Here is a 24270-nt window from a genome sequence, read left to right on the forward strand (position 1 = left end):
AAGGTGAAGATAAGTCTTCAGAGGGAATCTTGTTAAAAATACTTCCCAGGGAAATCAAATTCGAATCCAAATGAAATAATTTGGATGAACTTGAAAGTCAACAAGGGTGAGACCCCTAATCATCCTCTATAATCACCTTTCGTTCCAAGGCTGCCACAAACTAGTATTTCATAGCAAACGCCATTCATATAATTTTGATCAAAGCATTTTGCACTCCTTCTTGACACCTGATCGAATTTTCTTTGATAGAAAATCATCTGGTAACTGTTTTGTATGTTTTTTTATGTTGTGGTTTAAGCCCAGCCAGTAACCCAGAACCACACAGCCATTCGCTCACTTCCTCCCTTCTTCCCCTCCTGCTCCTGGAGGGATGGGAAGGAGAATCAAAAGAATCAAACTCCCACGGGTTGAGATAAAAACAGTCCAGTAACTAAGGTATAACACAAACCACTGCTGCTACCACCAATAATAATAATAATGATACGGGAAATAACAAGGGAAGAGAATACAACTGCTCACCACCCACTGACTGATACCCAGCCTGACCTGAGCAGTGATCTCACCCTTCCAGGTAACTGCCCCAAGTTTTACATCCTGGGAAGGATGTGCTGTGGTATAGAATGCCTCTTTGGCTAGTTTGGGTCAGGTGTCCTGTCTCTGCTTCCTCCCAGCTTCCCCTCCTCCCTGGCAGAGCACAAGACTCAGAAAGTCCTTGGTCAGAGTAAACATCACTGAGCACCAACTGAAAACATCGGTGTTCCCAGGCTGAAAGTCAAAACCACAGCACTGCAGCAGCTACTAAGAAGGAGAAAAATGACTGCTGCTGCTGAACCCAGGACAAAAGGAAATGTAAAAGCTCAATAGAACCTACTGTCTTGAAGCTACATTTAAGATAAAGGAAGTTTCAGTTTGATAGGGCCTGTCAAGAGCTTTTGTTTTGACACAGTCAAATAAAAAAAGTGATCAGCATGTTATTTTGTTATTCAACACCTCATCCCATGTTGGAATGAAAATACATTTTAAAAGAACACTGTCACTTTCTCCAGAATAAAAATCCATTCTGAGATGTCCTATTCAGATTTTCTCTACATAACTGAGCATGTACCTAATCTCCTTGTTCGACTAATTGCAAACACTGGATCCTTGGCTTGGCATGTGCTACGTTGTTACAGCCATAGATGGAAGAATTAAGCCTGGCAGTGTATGGTAATTTTTTGCCTTCTTGTTTAGAGGAAAAAGTGGCTGCTGGTGCAGCACATTGAATGAGACCTTTAGATAAAAGTCAGGATTAAAATCTATCAGTATATGTTTGGAATACATGAAATCAGGTCACCTGTGGCACAGTGAACTTAGGGAGTTAGGGAGAAACAGGAAAGGAGCATGAAAGTAAAATGCTACTTGGGCTTTTCTCTGGCTGCAAGGGTGGTAACTGATTTTGAAATGGCTGCAACACTCTGACTTGGAATCCCCTGAGTACTGGTGGGGAAGGGGCTGTGCCTGAAGAAAACCTTGACAAGCATGAATCATAGAATCATAGAATAGTTAGGGTTGGAAAGGACCTTAAGGTCATCTAGTTCCAACCCCCCTGCCATGGGCAGGGACACCTCACACTAAACCATATCACCCAAGGCTTCATCCGACCTGGCCTTGAACACTGCCACGGATGGAGCATTCACTACCTCCCTGGCCAACCCATTCCAGCACCTCACCACCCTAAGAGGAAAGAATTTCTTCCTTATATCCAGTCTAAACCTCTGCTGTTTAAGTTTCAACCCATTACCCCTTGTCCTATCACTACAGTCCCTAATGAATAGTCCCTCCCCACCATCTCTGTAGGCCCCCTTCAAATACTGGAAGGCTGCTATGAGGTCTCCACGCAGCCTTCTCTTCTCCAGGCTGAACAGCCCCAACTTTCTCAGCCTGTCTTCATATGGGAGGTGCTCCAGTCCCCTGATCATCCTCGTGGCCCTCCTCTGGACTTGTTCCAACAGTTCCATGTCCTTTTTATCTTGAGGGCACCAGAACTACACACAATACTCCAGGTGAGGTCTCACAAGAGCAGAATAGAGGGGCAGGATCACCTCATTTGACCTGCTGGTCACACTTCTTTTGATCACTAACCTGTCGCTTTGCTATATGCTTTGCATCCAAGGCTAATACACTGTAAATCTGTTGTTTATTTCACACACAGTCTTACCCTCAAGGAAAGTACAAGTGTACAGCTGTGCTTCCCCCAGCAAGGCTTTTCCAGGCTTTTCACTCAGAACATGCTTATGTCTGTGCGATGAGCAAAGTGCAGTGGATGACACACTAGGCTGGCAAGATGTCATGTTAGTCAGTGTCCACAGCAGACATCTCAAGACTTACCTCCCTGATTTCTTTGATTTTGGAACCTCCTTTTCCTATAAGGGATCCACACTGACTTGCTGGGACGACGAGCCGCAGTGTTACAGGCGGTTTGCTTGTCACTGTGCTGTTTGTCATTGAAGCGTTTATGTCCTGTAATCACAACGTCAGTGATAATTAGCAGAGGATTTGTCATTCCTGGTAAGCACTGAAGGGCTCAGAGCAAAAGCATGGGCTGTTTTTGGAGACCTGGGGAGACTGCAACCATTCGTGGTTTGCTTCTGTTTCAGGTAAAGCTGCTGGCTCTGCTGGTGATATGCCTTAAGCACGAATCAAACAAACAGCTTGTGCCAGAGGAACCCTTTTGCTGTCTGCCATTGCAAGTCCACACTGTGGGACGTGAGGACAGCCTCTGAGGCAAGGCTAGGAGGAGGAGGTGGTATTTATCATTAGACCACTCAAAGCAGATGGAAAAGACAGAGGCTTTTGAGTTCACAGCCCCCCCCCATCCCAATTTGGTCTCTTTTCAATCATCTCAATTAGAACATATATACTATATGATATGTTTCTGCTTTTCAGGCAATTTCTTGTCAGATTCAAAATACAAAGAAAAAGGGTTAAAAAAGGGAACAACAAAGAATCTGTGAATAATCTGAAGCAGAGAAAATCAGATTGCAATGATAAATATTTTGCTGCCCTCTTCTTCTTCCCAACCCACCCTCCCCAGTTGAATTTCTCTTTTGTAGCAGATCCATAAGCGTTTGTAGCGCTACACCATCTCTAAAATCTTCTTCCATCTCAGCTATATAACCAGAGTATAGAGATCAGCAGAACAGCAATTACCTGTATCTAGGTAATGTATTCTATTTCCATGTATCTCGTTAGTCAATGCTTATGAGACCTGTAAGTTCTCATGAGCATTTCCATATGCTACTTGTTCCAAGGTGTACATTGTTCTAAATCTATTTTGTTTGTTGAAAATCTTCTAGGCAAGACAAACCAATCCCTCTACAGTCTTCATCACAGAGGAAAAGATAAAGCTTATGCTCCCACTGATTGATGGGATGCTGTTGAGAACACTTAGGATCACAAAAAGAGCCACAAGCTGCATGATGCCTGTCCAAGAAGTCATGAGACTTTCTAATGTGGTTTCCTAACACTAGCTGTGAGCTGAAAAGACCATCTCATCCATCTGTGAGGTGGCATGGCACAGCTATTATATCCTTCACAGACATGCTACCTAAAAATTAGGACATGAATGACAGAAAACATGCAGTTCATTTAACTCATTCATGATGCAACAAGAGTTCTGGCAGACAAAACTGTTGTGATTCCCTACATTCTCACTTATCAAGACTACCACTTGTTTAAAAACAAGAAGTGAAAAAGTGCCTATACTGTGTGACCAGGAGCTCAAATTAATAAAAAAAGGAAAAAAGAAAAAATACTTTAAACAACTCTGCATGCCTCATTGAACCGGTGTTGGAGCTCAGTGACACCAGCACTGATTCCTATGGTACCTCCACATTCGTGGTGGCAGCATTATTCCATCCAATAAATGACTTGGTGTGACCTTGCTTAGTTTATAAGAGAAGAAAAAATCTCGAAGGGAATGAGGCACTGCTGCATGCCACAAGACAGATACCAAATCACTCCTTGTCAACCAGTAACTCACATTTTGTTTAGTGCCTGTGTCAGTGAGAGATTGCAATCTCAAATAAAGTGAGAGGGATAACAGAATTTTGCAGCCCCCATGTATCTGAAATAAAGCCTAAGTCATTCCAATTTTTCAGCAGGAAGATGCCATCTCACTATATCATGTTTGTGTCAGGTGGAGGCACACGATCATCCAGATGTAGATAAATAACCCTCTTCAGCCACCCAGCACGACCCTGATAATGTCTTGCCCCTCCATATCATATGTGACCTGACCTCAAAGCCTTCACTACACTTAGAGCCTCCAAAAGCACTTCACAAAAATTGGAAGCTGCTATTCTCATTGTTTTCTCCTTGTTATTTAAAAAGAGCAAAATCTAAACATGCAGGCACAGCAGCTTGGAGTGGATTAAGGAGTTAGTCCTGCTTAAAAACACAACAAACAAGAAAGGACCAGAAAAACATCCCCTCCAGAACTGCAGGCTCCCAGGTAGGGCTGGCTGGAGATTGCCTCACAGAACAGTCACCTTTCAAACCGGGGGATTACCATATCTTTCACCTCTTAACCTTCTGTGGTACTACATGCATTTCCTCTGGCAGACACCAGAGCCAGCTCTTGGATGGCCTGTGAGGTGGCTCCACACTTGGTAGCCCCAGCACAGGGTTTACTGTAGTTGTAGTAGGAAGAGTTAACCTTTGCCAAAAATGCATCATTTCCAACAAAAAGATATGCATGAAAAATAACATTTGGTAGATAGCTCATTTGTAATTTGTGAAACAGTAATTTATTTTGCCCCCAAAGTGTTAAAGTTACCTCATTTTATTGACAGGAATAATTATAGGAAACCTAACTGATTATATGAGATGTGTTTCCTTACCCCTGTTCTTCTAAATATATGAGAAGCCAATTATATTAAAACTAAATACAGATATTTCAGAATATATAACTGTAGTACCTGCAGTTATACTCCATTGCTAAAACCCACATGAAGAGTCCAGACTAGCCTTTAAAATCTACAAGGGTAAATATGCATAAAATCCAGTCAAATGGCTAAATCTCAACTTTCTTTGCCTACTGCTAGCTATAGCACTCTCAGATACTACACTGTGTTGGGTGGTGGGGTGAGGATCCAATGCTGTGCAGCGGTCCATATTTTGATGAGAAATGCAGTGCTGTTTCCACTGGGTACTCATTTTGGTGGGAACTGCCAGGAATTATCGCTGTTAATGATTCCCTCAGCATTTTTCAGGATAAGGCCCTAAACAGAACATGTTTTTTGTGTAGAGGGCAGAGAGACTGCTCTCTCCAGGTCTCAGTGGATTGGAGGATATGGTACCATACACAAAGCTGCTCCTTAAGCTTAGAAGAAAAAAGGATTGGTACAAGATGGGTAGGAGATAAATCTGAGAAAAAAAAGATGAATACAGGTGGTTTTAAAATTCAGCTGGGCAGAATTATTTGTGTGGTTCTGCAGGATCCAACCTCAAAATTATTATCCCAATAACTGCTAAGGAAAAAAAATAACATTTTTATAAAATGTACTATGCAACAAAATCAGAGTACTTTAACATGTTGGAACACTGGTGCATCACACAGAAGGTCTGAAAACCTCTGTGGGACTGGAGCAATATAAATGGGATTAACATTTGCAGTATGAAAAATTTGGCATTTGTCTGGGGGCTGACAGGAATGTTGGCTGAGATTGAAGAGGTTCCCACTGAGAACACCTGAGCAGGAGCTGAGTATACCCATGAGGCACAGCATGGTTGTGTGCAAAACATTACACTAATAGGAAGTGAGGCATTTCCAGCAGTGATAGGAACATGTTAACTAGGACAGGGGACTGTTAGTGCCATTAAATATGCCCTTTTGGAACTTCATTTGTAACCTGTCCAAGATTAACATAAACAAAAAGCTAGAAAGGGATTACTAAAGTCACAAGAGGGATAGAAAATACATCCTCTGAAGGACTGAGCTTGGCTCACCTACCCTGCAAAAGAAAGGATGTGAGAGGATAAAACTGTTTTCTAAAAATTAGTCTAAGAGAGGAATCCTCAGGGATGGAAAGGCAAGAATTATTTAAACTAATGGCCAGTGCTGGCACAGAAACAAAGCTGCATAAAATGTTCATTAATAAATTCTGGTGAGGAGTGAAAAGGTGTCTAATTCTCTCAGAAGTGAGGTTGTGGATCCAATATCAGGGAACAGAAAAAAATCTAACTAGTTTCTGGCCATGATGTGAAGTTGCAGGTTGCAAGACACATAGCTTTTGCTAGAAGACAACTGCACCTGATGGCCTGCAAATTCTTTTATAGTCCTGTTGCTCTAAATGTGAGCAATCACCATGGGTAAATAAAGGCACACACTGGCATTTATCATCAATGCCAGCATTTCCCAGTGCTAATAACCTCACTGAGTTGGAGAAACAAGTACTCTTCAAAAAGAGATTCACACCCATCTAGTATTATTATCAATGGAGAGAGACAGTCTCTTTATCCTGCTGCAGGTAAATCAGTCCACTCATCTGTAGGCTCTTCCTTTAGGAAAAGGTGAGCTGCCTTCTGCAGGGGCCTCTGTCTCTCTATAAAGGACAGGAGAGATGCCTGGACTAGATGTAAGACTTTCAGAAGCAGAGGGAGTTAAATCCTCTCCTGAGTAACAAGAGTTCATATTATGTAGTCTGCTGCCTTTTCTATGAGGTTTCCCATTAAAGTGGTGACCATTTCTAATTGTAGCTGTTTCATGACAGTTGAGGAGATCCCAGCACTTTACGTATGCATCTGCACAGATCAGTTTTTCTACAGTAAGTTGAGCTCTTACCTCACTTTTAGTGCCTTTATTTTAATTAAATTTAAAAGCTAAGCTTTAAATACGGTAATTGGCAATCACATAGCTTGCTTTTTAAATAAAAAAAAATCTATTTAGATGAGTTCCATATTCATTTTGACATATATAAAGTTTACATCAATACCAAACAGAATCATACAAAAAAAAAGAACTAAAATTTAAGCAATTATTCTTTTCAAATCAAACCCACAATGGGACAAGAAATTTTCCAAGACATTTTTCCTACCATTAGTGCACATTACTAGAAGCAATTGCTTTTCCCTGAAGCCTCCAAAAAGCAAAAGAAATGATCAAACAGCTTGCAAATTGACCCATTATTTTTCTTCAGCATTGCTGCCAAAAGCATTTATAAAAATACAGCCACTTTCATTGCTATTAAATAGAACATTAAACAAATAATATTTAACATTAAAGCAAACATGAGAAAATCCAAACGGTGTTTGTATTTCAACTTGAAGAGAGAAAACCCCCGTATTGTATTTGCTTACCTCTTCAAATTTTAGTGCAATCATAGAAAAAGCTTTAAAAATTGCATCTGTTGGGCCTGTTATTGTCACAATTCTCTCTGGACAGGAGCCTTCTGAAATATTGATTCGAGCACCACTCTGTCAAAAAGAACAAATATTTTTCAAATTCATACTTCCCAGGAAACTTCCCCAGAATCCCAAAAAACAAGATTAGGAATACAGTTTGGGAGCAATATCTTGAGGCTTCTAATTCCCTCTCCTATAACTGCAGCCCAAACATTATATAATTTCAGCATAAACACTCTCCAAAAATTCACCTAACTGTGTGAAGCTGGATTCTGTCTGGGTAAATACTTAGACAGCCTTCGTCATGGTATGTAAATAGTGCTTCTGCAACGCAAAGTTGTGAATAATGGCACAATCAAGTCTTTTCCATTTCCTCTTGCTGGGTTTACCTCAAATAGGACTGGAGCTACAGAATTCCAGACAAAGTTGGTTGCCTCCAGGGAGCATCTCCCAGGGAAGACACCTCTCTGCTTCAGAGACCCACAGGCAGGGTCTAGACAGGGCAGGGCACTGCTCTGCACTGTGGAGAAGGCTCCTTACAGATGTGTCTCCTGCAAAGGCAGTCAATTACTGTGCACTGAACAACCCTTTAAAGGAGTACTAGCAGGACAGGCAACAGTAACAGTGTTGTTGCCTTTAGGTAAGGAGCCTACTGGAAGGAGTCAGAGAACTTTAAAGCTTGGAGACAGGGCAGAATGGCTCTTCGCATACTTAGTCCCCTTTATGCCACTGTGGGAGTGCACAGAAAACTCCTAAACCAGATGTAAATACATTTAAGAGTATCTTGGTGTAGATACTGATCAAATCCAGTTCAGGTAAGACCCACCCTACACTTTCCCTAAGGTTTCAGGCATGGAAATGTGTTAAATGCAGCCTAAGCAGTCACTGGAGCCTCCACTCATCCACAAGCACAGACCTCCCTGAGGATGTGGGCCTGTAGCCAGTGTGAGATGGTTTGGGTTAATTTGGCCCTTTGTCTTCAGGATTACCATGAATCAGCTGATGTGCTGTGTGTCTGAGCCCTTATTCACGTCCATACTGCTGCTCAACAGCAAGATATTGTATTCACTTAAAGGAGGACCAAGTTACCATCATGTGGAAACATAGCCTCTTTGTCCTGTGCTGATATAAAGATGCATATAATTCCTTTATTTAAAATAAAACCCCACCACTCAAATAAAGCCTCTTGTGACCACCTGTAGTTTTTTTTTTCAGGAGTGGAAGAACACTCGATAAATATATTGAAAAACTAACCAGGAATCATAACTCTTCTCTAAGATGTTTAACTTGGAAGTCAGGAGCACCCTCCAACGATGGCTTCCCTTTTGTGGATGCAAATTATATCCAAAGATGTATGCCCATGATCATAAGTAATCATAAAACTAAAATGTGTTTAATCAACTGGCAGGATTACCTAGGATATTGGTTTTCTTTTTACTTCCACTTTTTCTTAAGCCTTAGCAAATGTACTTATCTGTAAAAACATGCGTGAAAACTCTTATCATCAAAATAGGGGCTCTGGACTCAGTCAGCCTGACAACAAACTCCCTATTGTGTATATTAAAGATGGATCTCAGCAATTTTCTTTACTACAAACACTTTGAGATTTCCCTGCCACAGACCTTTTATCAGCGTATGAAACAACAAAGCCGCTGACATAGTAATATACTGCAGGTTTACCAGAACCAAATTGACTTTTCTTGAGGCATCCTCTATGCACTCTGCACTCCTAAAGTTTTGAACAGTAGGATTTGTCTTCTGAGCTGTGCTTTTAGCACTTGTTTCAAAGAAGGAAAATTACATGGATTTCCAAGTAAGATGTGCTGCCTTGCAGGACAAGTGCAGGTCTGTAACCTCCACCTGGGCACAATCCTCTGAAGACAATGCAGCTTGCTCTGCAGCAGGGAAGGATGCCTGTGGACAGTGGGAGACTGAGGTTTATGCAGTGCCCTGTTTTAGTTAGCTGTTTTGTGTTTATGACCTTTCCAAAGGATGCGAGTGGTGGGTGTGTAGGTCTACCCTGCTCACATCCTACTCACAGGAAGTTAAGGCTTTGTCAAGACATGGCAGAGGGATACTTCAGGTTACACATGTCTGGCTCCAGCCCTGCTGAAGCCTGTGCCTACCCTCAAACTTTACATGCATCAATCTAAAGCTTGGTTTCAGATTTTGGAAAGTCTACCAGGAGGTCAAGCCACGTACAGACCGATGTTGGTATGCTAAAGAAAGATACAGTGGTTTTAATGTACGGAATCATGCTAGCTAAGCTGTTCCTGTGAAAAGACAGCAGCAGGCGTATTGCTACGGGAATGAAAGACTTCAGACTGCTGTGGTGATAAGACAGTTACATTAACAACAACGTTTAACTGAGGCCAGCACATTCATACACCACCACTCGCAAAGAATGGTGATGTTAAATTAAGTGCCCACTTGATGGCAGTGTAGGTCTGCACACGCTGAATTTCGCTGTGAGCTGGAAGGATATGCAAGTAAAGACATCATCGAGGCTTGTCTTACCTCCTCCCTCATCTTCTTAACTGTCTCGCCTTTCTGTTAAAGAAACAGAAAAGAAGTTAGCCTGGACTGAAGAAGTAAACTGATATACAAAAATCTAACACGAAAAATAAAGAGAAAAAGTAATTTCCTGACCTTTCCAATAATGCTTCCAACCTCCTGAAACAGAAAAAAGAAGACACAGTGAATGACACAATTCACTACAGAAGAGCATTTGCCCTGCTTCCAAGCTATTTCACTATCACTTATTTCAAACCTGCAATGTGAAGCATAGCCCCTTCCATTGTTGCTGTACACAAATACGCTATATTAGATACAAAGGGGCAGACTAAAAATGCAGTTTTGCAGCCTACTGATTGTACAAGAATACCTTTAACAGAAGCTGATCTTGCAGATACAGATCAATCCTGCAACTATAAACACAGATAAACCCCTATCAGGAATGAAAAGTTCAAAAATAACAGAACTGCACAACCTATTAGAGAAAATGAGATAATACAAGCATCAAAATAACAGCAGATCTCACTGAGAGCAAGCATTTACCCTCTTTACACCATGTAATAGCCAGAGCTGTCTTTCCATGCTACTGAATATTATTATGTAAACACCTGGTGGCCTGTCTTAATCTCCCTGTTAAGCACTTACAGAACAGTAACTGCTAATCACTTTTTAGGGATTTGGGAATTGCTGCTGGGCTTTCACAATCTTCCATGAAGGGACAGACTGAGAAATGTGACTGTGAACATACAATTGAGGAACACTTTGGCAGTTCTGGCAACATCCCAAGGGTTAAAAGCTCAATGAATAAAACCAACAGGTAGCAAAACTGAAGCTAATAACTCTAAAATGAATAGTCTGGGCATGTTACCCAGATCACACAGGTGTGACAATCAGACTGGAAATCCTCTGATGGAGAGGAGACCAGCTAAAGGAAAACAAGTTCTTTTCCTATACCCAGACTGTGAAATCTTCCTCAGTGGCTAAAGACTATCTCACATGGCTCTGCCTCAGACATGATATACAGCCGTGTGTCCTCGCCTTCCCCTAAGTCTGGCCCATCCTGAAACACAGCCCAAAGAGCAGGATTTAAGAAATTGACCTCCACTGCTCTGTCCAATGATGGACTCAAAATAAAGTGGTACTAACTTCACTCTTCAGTAAAGAACTACCTGCAGTGACCTCGAGAGAGCTATTTCTCACTAGTTATTTATAAGCTTATAATACAAAGCTGCCTGTGCTTGCAACTTCACACATCCTGTCCACAAGACATAAATACTTTTCAGTGAGCAGACCACCTATCTCAATTAAGAACTTTGGCATATGGTTCCTTTGCACTCTCTGCAAGTCTGCACGTAACACCAGACGGGGAAAACAACCAATGTACTGCTGGACACGGCTGCTATTTGGAGTCACCTAGACAGGCTGGAGAAATTGGCTGAGAGGAACCTCAGGGAGTAGAACAAAGTAAAATGAGAAGTCCCATCAAGCTGGGCAAAAACTTGTTACAAACTGGCTTTGTAGAAAAAGTCCTGAGGGCCCCAGTGCACAACTCCAACACAAGCACATGAGCTCATCAGCAGTGCATCCCCGATCAAACAAATGCTGAGCTCTATTAGCAAGAGTGTAGCTAGCAGGCTGGGGCAAATGATTCTTGCCTTCTCCTTGTGTTTGTGAGGCCATGCCTGGAGGATTTTGTCCTATTTCGGGCTCCCAGTAGAAGACAGACAAGGACACATTGATGTTAATTCAGAGCAGGGCCACCAAGATGGTCAGGGAACTGGAGCACAGGACACGTGAGAAGAGGCTGCGAGAACTTAATGCATTTGTTCTTAGGAAGAGAGGACTTGGGAGGGCATCTTATTGCAGCTCACAGGAAAAGGAAATTAAGGAAAGCACGTTGCAACATCAAATTCCTACTTGACATAAGGAAGAATTTTTTACTATGGGGATGGCTAAACACTGAACAGGCACCCAGAAAAGCTCCATCCTGGAGTGTCCATCCTTAACAGTGTCCAAACCCAGCCTGAAAAAGGTCCTGACCAATCTGTTCAAATGGGACCTTCTTGATTCAGGAGGTCAGACTGAAGACCTTTGGGAGCTCCTTCCAACCTCCAAGGGTCTGTGACTCTTCAAGCATGGCCTTATATCCACTGAAGTCAATGCCTAACTAGCCACAAAGTTCCTCAACCCATGGAGGCCCTTTCTCAGGCTTATTTTCAAACCTTACTTTTTCTGTCTTGAATTTCCCTTTCTTATTTCCCTTCCTACTTCTTTTCCAAGATAAGATTCCGCTCTCTTGTACATACTGACCGAAGAACAGATACTGTCCAGACAAAGGTATCTGACTTGCAAACTTCTATTTCTGCTGGCTGATATACAGTAGATCTTTGCATGTCACATAGCTCTGTGACTGTTCTTGCTAAAGTTCTCCATGTCTGGCTGGGACAATGAGGCATCTGTGCATACAATGTGAAGAAGCAGCTCTGTGAGCAAACGAATGAATGAAGTGAGCTAGCTACAGTTTTGTGTCTTGTGACCAAATCACCCTGTGTCTCTTAATATGTGGGTTTAGGTCATGTCTTTTCCCATGGCTAAGACTGCTGTACCAGCAGGCTCTCTAATGAAGTGCAGCATTTTTGTTAGCTGTGACAAATTTGGAACACCCATTCCACAATATTTTTAAGATCTTACCAACTTTTATATTACCACTGTAACTGTTGAATGGGGTTGAACAATACAGGGAGCTAAATTCTCAGTTATAAGTCGTCCTGGGAACCCCTCATGTCTAGCAGTTTCTATCTGCCCACTCTGCACATTCAGTGGTTTTGCCTTGAAAACTTTTTCCATTCTTCTCAATCCCAGCTTCCAGAAATAGTATCTTTTGTAAAACAGATTCTTAGCAGGTAGAAGGACCTTTTGCTATGGGTGAGCATATTGTGTTTCAATTGCTATGGACAAGCAATCGTATTTCCGTCCTTGGTATAATTTCAGTTTTTGTATACGAGAAGTTTCATTAGAAACTGTAGGCCTCATCTTGAATCTGCAAAGCTCTGCCAGTAGACACTTAGGATGAAATCTGTCCCAGTCCATTTGATCATACTGGGTCTTAAAGACAGATGCTGTTCTCTCAGAAATGTATGGATGAGTCATGGATGAGTCATGGCTATTAAGTACAAAGATATCTTCCTTGGAAATAGGAAAAGATACTTCTGCTTTTGAAACCAAAAAGCAATATGCCATTTGTAGCCCAAGTAAAAAAGTTGGTCCATTGCAAACAAGGAAATTGGGAGTATTTAAACAAGCAGAGTAGAGCACTGAGCCAGGGTTAGGAGGAAAAAAATATTGCATTCACATAGATATTCCTAATTTTTCCAGATTTTTTGATCCATACAGATTACCACAAATAAATAAATAAATAAATAAATAAATAAATCTAGAATGATTCTAAATCGGTCACTTCAGAATCTTTGGGGGCTTTAGGTGTTTCTAAGAAAGAACTTAAGAAACATTTAAGAAAGCTCCCGTAAGTACTGGTGTCTATAGATGATGTCTTCAATTGTGATGAAAAACCTACTTTGGAAGACTCTTTACATCTCATTCCCCAAACTACCAATGCAAACGTTTAATGTTTCTTTATACGGTCCAATATTTGTTTCATATAGATTCTTGTTTAGTGCTTAATGAAATACCTAACGTCATTTTACAATACTCAAGTTTTATCAGTATTTCTAGCCAAGTTTAAGTAAACATCTTCAGAAAACATTTCTACACTTGTCAGACACCAAACTATGCTGTAGTTATCTGAGTAACACTGAAGGGATGAGATGCCCGTCACCTGTGTCAGTTCATTGCAAGTCAGGAGTCTCGCATCAGCCAGACACAAACACTCCTCTGCAACCCAGGGAGAGAGATAATGGAGGACATTTTGTTCCAAAAAGAGGAGGGAAGAAGTGTCCTCCTGAGGGCTTCATCTTTCTCCACCTGCAGCAGGAGACGACTAGACTGACACTAACGTACCTGAAGTTTGCTGAGAGGAGTCCTACAGTTGATGTCAAATTCAGCCTCAGTGCAAGTCAGACAGGAGTTTGATTTAGCTCTCCTAGCAAACACCTGCTAGAGTATGCTAATAACTCTCAGAATTATTTGCTGTTTTCCAGTGCTCAGGACTACAGGCTAAAAGTAAGTACTTCTGATCAATTTCAGATTGATTTATTGACTAACCATCTACGCATAAACACACTGGGAAAATAAGTTATATGGTAACAAGTAGTGGGTTTCATATAATCACACTAACAGCTGAATGAAAAGCAGTGCACAAAAAAAAAAAAAAAAGAAAGGAAGTTACAAACTAGGGAAATAAAGCTACAAAGGAGAAAGACAGATCCAAAGCAACCCAGCAGACTGATGCTGGGGCTAGGGGTACTACTCAAGCTCTTTGGCATCAACATATGAATATCCGTCTGTCAGAAGCAGATATGCCACAGCAACCATGCTGGATGAATAGGATGCCTCTGAAAAGCTGCAAGTGTGTTAATGCCTACCATCCACTGATACATAAGCATAAACACACACACATTTACTTATTTGTATGTGAAGTCGAGATATACATAAAGCCACTAGATAGATAGATACCAGCTTTCCTTTAAGAAATGACAGCAATTTGGGGTGCATATCTTGGTATTCACCACAAGGGCCCGAGTTTCAGGCCCAGGTAATGCCTTCTGAAGGGCATATCTCCAGGTGACAGTATCTCAAGCATGATAATCTCACAGTTGGGCTCCAACAGCTTCACTTTGGAAAACCCCAGGGAAATTAGAATTGTACATACTGATTTCACGTAACCTGAAAGTAATTCTCAAGCCTGGGGAGGGTTGAGTTGATTTATGACTACGATTTTCTTTAGTACGCTATCTCTAATAAACAGATAAAACAACAAGAGTGAATCTCACCAACAAACACTGGAAAGCTGTTCAGTATCAGTAAAGCGTATTGCTAGCCAACCACCCGATTCATCACAGATAACTTGAGGAGATGCAATGGTAAAAGCTGGAGATGCTTTCTTTCATGCTGAAATGCAGCATATAATATTACTTGCACATCTTAGTCACATGAATGGGATGAGTTTTGCTCTTAAAGAGCACTTAAGAGTGGTGGGCCCATCAAAGAGCAGAAAGCTATTTTATGTGGGTTTTGCATTATCTGTGGTGAGGGCAAGGCAGCACCAGCAGAAGAAAATGTGGCAGTAGAGAAGTCTGTGAGCCAAGGTTTTCACTAGTATCTTCAAGGTGTGAATGACTAAACAAATACATAAAACAGGCTGATATTAGAAAGCTATTTCCTAATCAGTTATCTGGCGTGCCTTTTGGATAACAAGAGGAATTTAGTCATGTTCAGAAAGCAAGAGGCTTAACAAGTAGTAACAAACCTTGGTTTAAGGATTAACCTTTGATCTGTAAATATATTGTGTGAAATCCCATCATTTTTCTAAGTGTGAAGCTAGTTTCATAGTTACTGTGTTCCAGGAAATCAAAACAAAACAGGCAGGCATTCCAGGAACACAGAATAGCACAGGCCTTGCTCTATTACCATGGGGCATATGGCTTCTATTTATCAGTGTTATGGTGTGAACGGAACACTAATCTCAAAGGACCCCTGAGATAAAGCCACTTCCAGAAGGAAAGCATGTTTAAGAAATAATGTGAGAGTATATAATTTAACCCCAAAGCATCTGATAAAGCACAGGCCACATCCTAAAGCCTGCAATTCATTCAGGCAATGCTTTGACTGAACATGCTTACCTGCTTTCTATGAGCAAGGATAAGCTAGAACCAGTATGACTGCTAGAAAAACATTGAAATGAAATGCAGCTTTCCAGGGCAGGATGTATGCGGGGCATCAGCGTTTTTCAAAGACTAGGAGAAAAGTCAGTTTTGGGACACATGGTATTTCTACCTCAGAGAATGGCTGCCTTGGATAAATTGAGAGTCTGGTTTGTGTTCTCGGATTAGCCTCACTGAGACAGGAGATTTCATGTTCCTAGGTGGTGGTTCAGTAGCCGCTGTCTGATGCTAACAGCCCTAATTCAGCAAGGCTCTGCAGTCCAAGCCCTTACTGATTCAGATCTCATGCTAACAAATGTGGTTGTGTATGAGGAAACCTTTAAATTAGTCTTTCTGACAGAGATGCCACTGTTATGAACCTTCACAGGTCCATCTAATATTGTTGGGGCAGCTGTGCCAAGGGGCATTTCTCATTTACTTATTGATAGCACATGGGTAACCAAATTACATTCAATTTCACACCAAACCTCCCAGCCTTTCCCTAAAAAGCAACTCCAGAAATGGTTCTGTCTCTTTGCTTGTCCCTCTGCCTGTGATGTTGAAGCAGCAGCATTGAGTAGGGTGTGTGCTTTCTGCTATCTCAGTTTATTACAGCTGTGGACATAGGAGGAGATTCTCTTTGACAGAAATAGGAAAATTTGGCTATGGAAATTGGTTTTGGGCACATACAGGGCCCCAGGGCTGGCAGAAAAGACCTCTGTCCTTCCACTGATTTTTTAGGCTACTGAGAAACCCTCAGCTGTTACTACAAACACCCAGAGTATACCTTGTGTTGTGTATTTGCACACAGTCTTTTGTTTCTTAACCAGAGCTCTTAGGTACCACAGTAATGAAAACAAACAAAACAAGGACTATAATAGCAATAGGCAGGACAGTCAATCCTTATAATACCCTGACCAGCACTCATGGAAACAAGAAAGAACAGAGCAAACATTGGCTTGTTTGGCATTTTACAGCTTGGATTAAATTACTGACAAGGTGATTCTTAAAGCTACTTTGTGGTATTCTATATTTTAATGAGTAAAAAATAAAAGAGAAAAATGGGGAAGGAGAAGGGCATTACCTTTAAGATGGGGAAAAATAATTTCTGCGCTTGTTTTAGAGTCTTTCAGGGGGCAATTAAGCAGGCATAAAAAGGTGGTCACAAAAAGAAATCCTTGATGATAAAACTATCTATACTAATGAAAATGGCAAATTCCTCCATGATTTTATTATCTTTATTTCAGCTTAAGTGTGAGCATTCTCCTTAATGAGTCTACATTTTATTTTTGTTTCTTGTAAAAATTCTATGTGTAGCATCATAAAATAATCACAAACATGCCCAAAAGTCACCACTGAAGCTGCATGTAAGCCTGCTGTAATCAGTCCTTTAGCACCACAAGCATCCACTGATCCTGCTGAAGCCATCGGGAAATAGAGTTCCTGAGGGCACCTAAAATGAAGCTGTAAGTACTGGAATTGTAGCACCTAAAAATCAAAGCACCTCATATGGTTTTGTCCAAAGCTGAAAATTTGACTGCATTTTTTTCCAGTTCACTACTGCTGTAATTATGAGAAACATATAATTGAGCAAATGCTACCATGGAAGGAAAATCTCCGCTCAGGCATCCTATCTTCCCTCCTTCAATGCAGATTATACATACTACATATGAATTCAGTGCAATATACATATGTATAGTCTACATACTGCTTTTCCCCAGACATGTTTAAAATCTGCTTAGGGGACTTCCAGAACCTCACAAAAATCTCAATACCAGGAATTTCTCTTGAGATTCCCTTATTAGGATTTATTTTCAAAAGCATACTTTATCCCATTATTCCCTGCCGGAAGCACTTGCATCATTCAAAATAACACCGCTTCATTACACTCGTACTTATTCTCTCCAGGTATTTTATGAGAATGTCTGAGGAAGCCAGACAGAGCCTCCTCAGCCTCCTAAAACTTTGTTATTTTTCTGTGAGTCCCCTCTCTGCTCAGTTCCCAACATCACTCACACAACGTGGCACCTGCTGCTCAGCACGGAACCACAGGTCTAATTCTGCCAGAAGAACAGTAAGGTAATTGCCATCTCTGCCTCATGATGCACCAATGCTACACATCCAAAACTGCATATGCTTCTGCTGCTACAGCTTTCTTCTCCAACTCAGCATATCCCAAATGTGCCAGTCTCTAGACACTGACACATCTGATGCGTTTTATGTTTTCCAGATTTCCTTCTCTCACCGAACATGTGTCTTCTAAATTACCTTCTAGTGTTAATTGCCTCAACTCTCCAATTTACACCTCTCAGTATTTGGCAAGAGTCCTACTTCCCTGCCAGTTTTCCCTTCCCTCCTTCATCTCACCAGAAACTATTTCCTTGTTCTTCCTAACCATCTGAATTTATTAATCCATTTTGTTTTGTATTTCTGAACTCCTTCCCCTTTCTCTAAAAGATTTCTCGGACTCAGTATATTCATATATTCTAGTTTGGTTTCTTGCAGATTTCACTGCACTCAACATGGTTCCACTGATGCACACCTTCATGTGGTGCCTCTGGAAACAATGTGTTTTTCCTTCTCCAGGTTTGTACTGGAGGGAGGAGGCAGAGACTCCTTTGCTACCACTACAAGATGGAGACCAAACTGGATTTGTGACCCTGCTGCTCCTTCCATGCTGGCAGTTTTGAACATTTTCTCCTATTCACTTCATGGACCCGACTTTAAAATCTCTATTAAAGCTGCTTTCCTGAAATGTAACATCCTTCTAATGGCACAGCCTCTTTACTAAAATGAACCTGTAACAGTGAGTCTCTAGGGTCTTCATCAGCCTGTTAACATTGGCTGTATATAAATCCAAACCAATCCAAAATCATGTAATCATTATAAGTCAAAATAGGTGCTTTTTCAAGACTGTTTTCCTTCTGGGCATGAACTGACCAAAACTAGAACAAGAGCACTGCAGATGCACATTGGGAGATACCTGTGGACAAAGCTACAATTTTCCACAATCTTCCAACCTCATTATCTGTGGCAGTAATCAAGAAAAAAACACCCCAAAACAACAGCCACAGGCTATGGGAACAAGAAACTCAGCAAAAGGTGAGCAAAGAATGATAAAGCATCAAGCTCCACCAAAGACCCCGTGACTTGTGGACAGCCAAAAGAAGTTTGATTTTGACAGAAATCAAAAAAGGAATTAAAAAGTGCAAGGCACATTTCTGTTGGAGCCTGAGCTCTGCCTTTCCTTACCAAGGGCTTTGATAGCTGGGGACTGTTTGCCCACAAATGCACACGCACTCAATTTGTGTTTCTTCAGTCCTTCAAAAATGGTGTTCTGGTACAGCTAAATGCCGCTACTTCTGCCTTTGCTGGAAGCAGAACTTTTGCAATCCCTCCAGTATTGTAGTCCTGCCTACAAAATATACTTTTTTAGGTAGATAAAAGTAATAAAGTATCTGCACCCATTCGTGTCTCTGCCCTACAGAGCAATTTTATTTATTTTACTTCAAGACACAGCAGGAATTACATGGAAAACACAGAAGCAGGGCAATGTAAACAGGCCCAATCCATATTCCCTTTTTTTCGCTACTGAAATGCACAAAAACGCCTTATTCCTTAATGTGGTGCACCCTTGTCATTAATGAGAGATGAAAATGCATCCCTGCATCATTTAATACGCTCTGTGTATCCTAGACACGCTCCAAAATGCTCTTCCATTTATGCCCTCTTCAGAGCAGCATTCAGATAACTCAGTCAAAATTAGTACTATGGCAGCTTTACAGGATGTATGCATTTTTTTTAACTTGTCCTTAAAAACCTTTAGTAATGGATGGTGTGGCATTCCTGGGCAGCCTCCTCCCCTCTTCATACAGCCATGTACCATAGATCATGGAATGGTCTGGGTTGGAAGGGACCTTAAAGCTCATCCAGTTCCAACCCCCCAGCCACGGGCAGGGACACATTCCACCAGACCAGGTTGCTCAAAGCCCTGTCCAACCTGGCCTTGAGCACTGCCAGGGATGGGGTGTCCACAACTTCTCTGGGCAACCTGTGCCAGTGCCTCATCACCCTCATAGTGAAGAATTTCTTCCTCATGTCTAACATATATCTCTCCTTCTTCAGCTTAAAGTCATTCCCCCTTGTCCTGTCACTACATGCCCTTGCGAAGAGTCCCCCTCCAGCTTTCTTGTAGGTCCCCCACCAAGTATTAGAAGCCTGACATAACATCTTCCCTAAGCCTTCACTTTTCCAGGCTGAACAAGCCTGGTTTTCCTAATTTTGCTTCTAAAACATCCAGTTGCTTCTTTGTGGATATGAAGAACATCTGAGCACTGCCCTTGTATACGCCTTAGCACATGCCCTCCCATTCACAAGAATGTATGAGCAAGTGTTTTGTGTTGCTTCTAGTTTCTCTTCAGGGCTGTCACATGATCATAACTTTTTAACTGATGTAACATGGTGTAAGACAAAAATTAGGCCATTTATCTTACACCATCACACTCTCTCTCAAGTCCTGGCTCAGGACCAGGCCCTGGAAACACCCTGATGTTAACCTTTCATACCCTGCCATATATAACCCTGTGCTTCCTTACCATTACAGTTTCTGTCTGAGAAAATCAAGGCTGTGCCCTGCTTCCTTGCCAGCAAGCTGTTCCCAAATCTTGCCACACTGTGGAAGAGCGGTGGAGCGGGTCCTCCAAGTGGCCATCCCAGCCTCTTTGGCAGGAGGCTGCATAAAGCCCTGCTGGAGCTCAGCTGGACCTACAGCCACTTCTCTCCTCAAAGCAAGACAGAGCAAAGGCACTGATGAGAGGTGCCCTTCCTGCAAGGAGGAATATGACCTGGGTTGTACTGGAGCTCAGGACTGTTCCCATCTGTTTACCTTTCACCAGACACTGAAGTTGTCTTTGATTTTTCTTGTTTTCTTTGTTATTATTAAAGATACTTTTTATTCCCTACCCTCTTGCAAAGGTCTGTCCATTCATATAAAGCCTGATTTTTCTGTTTGCAGATATAGAATTTAGCTTAATTGCTTAATTAAGATGCCCATCCTTGACTTAAAGCCCCTATACAAATCACACAGAAAGTACACGCTGAAAATTTTGTTAAATCCACAGGATTTACAGCCAAGATAACTAAACATAGTAGCACAAGTTATGGACTTTCAGTCAAATGAATGCAAATATCACAAAGTACATAGACCTTCGCTACACAAAGGTATACTGGCAATAAAGGTTTAGAGACAGAGTTCAGGTTGGTGGGGACAGACCCTCATTTTTCCATGAAACACTCTAATAAATTCATAACTTTAAAATGACCTTACTTTAATATTAACTGAGTCCACTTTGTTACTGTTCTTTTTAAATACAACCTTTTAATTCCCATCTTCTCTTTCAGGTTATGACCAGTTATGCTTCAGTTAATTGTTTCATCTAGAAATACTAATTAGAGCTCAGCAATTTCCACTGATGTCATTACCACAACAAATCTGAAGGAAGAGCCTAGAAATGTTTCCTTTTCACTGGCTCACAGAGCTTTCACAGTGACCTTCTCGCACTGAGTTCATATTGATTCAGATATCCTTCATTCCTCTATATTATAATTTCTAAATCAGAGAAATTACATAAAAGAAACTAAGGGTCTGACTTTTATCACCAAAATAAATTGATTTAATGCACTCTTTGAAATACTTAGACACAACAGGATACATGGTTAGAGCACAGCAGAGTTAACAGTATACCCATAGTGCCTTGTTATCTGAGGATGCATAGTACACTCTCTCTTAAAATGTGAACTTCATAGCTTTTATGGGTTTAATTTAGACCCCTGGGGCTACATACACATTGAAGATTGGACACAAAATATCCATTATTGTTAAAAGTGGTTGCACACACTATCACTGATTTATAACACAGAAAATTAACTCTTTTTAATTTCATTTCTGATTTAAAAACAAAAATTTGTTAAAAAGAATCCCCAATCCTAGCCCACAGTTTAACTAAAATGTCCTGAAAATGACAGATACTTGACTTTTTGCTTTAAAGGCATGGTTCTGAAAGAAGCAGAGCTGACAGTGTCTGACAGTGGTTAAAAAAAGCACACTTAAGCACACGTGAATTTGATTGCAACCAGCACAGCTACTTGTACCCACTAGGATAAGGATGTGTTCAAGAAGAGGCTGAGACAGGCTGAGAAAGTTGGGGCTGTTCAGCCTGGAGAAGAGAAGGCTGCGTGGAGACCTCATAGCAGCCTTTCAGTATTTGAAGGGGGCCTACAGGGATGCTGGGGAGGAACTATTCATTAGGGACTGTAGTGATAGGACAAGGGGTAATGGGTTGAAACTTAAACAGCAGAGGTTTAGATTGGATTTAAGGAAGAAATTCTTTCCTGTTAGGGTGGTGAGGTACTGGAATGGGTTGTCCAGGGAAACTGTCAATGCTCCATCCCTGGCAGTGTTCAAGGCCAGGCTGGACAGGGCCCTGGGTGATATGGTTTGGTGTGAGGTGTCCCTGCCCGTGGCAGAGGGGTTGGAACTAGATGATCTTAAGGTCGTTTCCAACACTAACTATTCTGTGATTCTATGATTCTAAATGCTATTCTGGATTGGGACCAGAACACAGCAGAATCAACCCCATAGACATAATTCTGAGTGCAGACATGCATACAGATGTTAGGTGAGTTTGATAAGAGAGACCGTTATTAAGTTTGCTTGACAGATCCCTATTTAAGGATGCAGATTCCACACACCAGATGCCTGCCTGAAGCGGAATATTTCAGGGGGGAAAAAAAAAAATCAAACAAAATGGTTGGATGATTTCTGAGAAAATGCATAATTTGATCTGACATAACCTTATTTCTGAGTTTTTTAACTTGCAGACTTAAACTGTACCCTCTCATACTTCCTAGCAGCTCCATAAGTGAAATACAGAGGGAGACTATAATAGGACCTTAGTCTCTTGTTTGTGCTATAGTATACTGCATGTGTGATCCTGCTGCAGATTGAAAGTATTAACTGTTTAAAAATGTAAATGTATATTTTAGTTATTAAATTAAATTTTATGAGTAAAAATAGTTTTAGATTTATAGATGCAAATTTGATCTCCAGAATTATATATATATACTGTTCCTTGTTAAGAAAGAGCCCAAATCATCTCCTTTATATAACTCATTCATTAAGCCTAAAAATGCCTGGTGCCGTCTGATGCAAATAACACAAACAAACCTATGAAATGTGTTTTATTTAATTAAAAGCCCATTTTGTGCTCTGGTAATGTGAAATAAACAGCTATCAGATGGCTAAGTCTGACAGTACTGAATTGGCACTCTCTTTGGCACAGATTTCACACTTACCTGCATGTTTAAATGCTGCACTGGACAGAAACAAAATGACAGTCAACCTTCCAAAATAAACCCACAGGGGACCTAGATGAATGCTTGGTATATGTCAGGGCCTTCACTCTAGTAAGATGCTACACTGCAATAACAAAGAACTACCTCATTTGCATCCAACAGAAAGAATAATTCTGTGGCAATTATTTCATACAAGTCCATGTCCTAGTACCTTAACCCTCCTCCTTGCAGAATCCAGCAAATGATGAGAAAGGGAAGCTGTATGCAGGTCAGCCTTACTCAAGTGTCTGCCTGATTTGGCTACTGATAAGAGTACTTTTTTTTGCTGCCAGATCTGCTCAAAATTGGTTTGCTACAGGCAGGGTTTGTCCCAATGAGTTCTGGCTGCAGTGCAAACTGAAGTATGATGCCTTGAAAGGCTGGGGGTGATTATTTGGTCATGGCAATGGTGTTTTTGACTCAAGTCAGAGAAGGACAAGCAATGCACTCTGTCAATGTCACTGTAGAGCTCTGATGGTAACTACACACACTCGTTCAATACACAGGCAACTGCTGTGGCAACAATAAATGCTTCACCTTGCCATGCATGAGAAGTCGAATGGTAAGCGTGACATTGAGACCTCCTTCAGTCGCTTTTGTGTCCTTCGTGTTCATCCTGGCCTTGTATCTTCAATACTTGAAAGCAGCTTCGTTTTTCTGGGTTTTTTTCTATTCACTTAATCAACCTACAAAGAAAGAGAAAGAAAAAGTACCATTGAGTGGCCAAAGCTACTCTGAACTGAGAACATCATGCTGTACAAAGCAATTAACATTCTTTCCTTTGATTTTCTGGACTACAGTTTAGTGCTGAAAAGGCTCCTTTGATTATTATCCTTGTCCAACCAATTCCTTAGCCCTTCACGATTACAAGATAAAATCCTCTTTCAAACTTTAAAAATTCTCTTAACTTCCTGTATGTGGAAGCTGAAAGTACAGAGCACAACAAAGTGAAATACAATATTCTCCTCATAGCACTTTCTCTCTGTTCACCTTTGCTGTGTGTATATGCAATACATATATATATAAGCATTTTTTACATGTGCCTGGTGCTGTTTTCATTTTCCTCCCTGTTACTGCCTCTTTTGCCATTTGGCTTTACAGAAAAGATATTTTGTTTTCTCTCCAGCTAGAGAGAAATTAATTCTGAGCCTAAACACCAATC

The 24270-nt window shown here is 41.1% G+C and overlaps 1 protein-coding gene across 13 annotated transcripts in view; it reads right to left on the reverse strand.

Moving 5' to 3' along the window:
- LOC101873927 (poly(rC)-binding protein 3-like) overlaps positions 1-24270 on the reverse strand; it is a 494741-nt gene that overhangs the window by 37418 nt on the left and 433053 nt on the right. For all 13 annotated transcript variants that reach the window (XM_034060088.1, XM_034074629.1, XM_034059923.1 and 10 more), the window contains 5 exons: positions 23646-23794; positions 10033-10056; positions 9901-9933; positions 7339-7455; positions 2368-2499 (listed from right to left, as the gene is read on the reverse strand). In XM_034060088.1, coding sequence (XP_033915979.1) covers positions 2368-2499; positions 7339-7455; positions 9901-9933; positions 10033-10056; positions 23646-23723 — 384 coding nt within the window. In that variant the 5' untranslated portion in view covers positions 23724-23794. The remainder of the gene's footprint in view (positions 1-2367; positions 2500-7338; positions 7456-9900; positions 9934-10032; positions 10057-23645; positions 23795-24270) is intronic.

Source organism: Melopsittacus undulatus, chromosome 1 (genome assembly GCF_012275295.1).
Source record: "Melopsittacus undulatus isolate bMelUnd1 chromosome 1, bMelUnd1.mat.Z, whole genome shotgun sequence".
Lineage (NCBI taxonomy): Eukaryota > Metazoa > Chordata > Aves > Psittaciformes > Psittaculidae > Melopsittacus > Melopsittacus undulatus.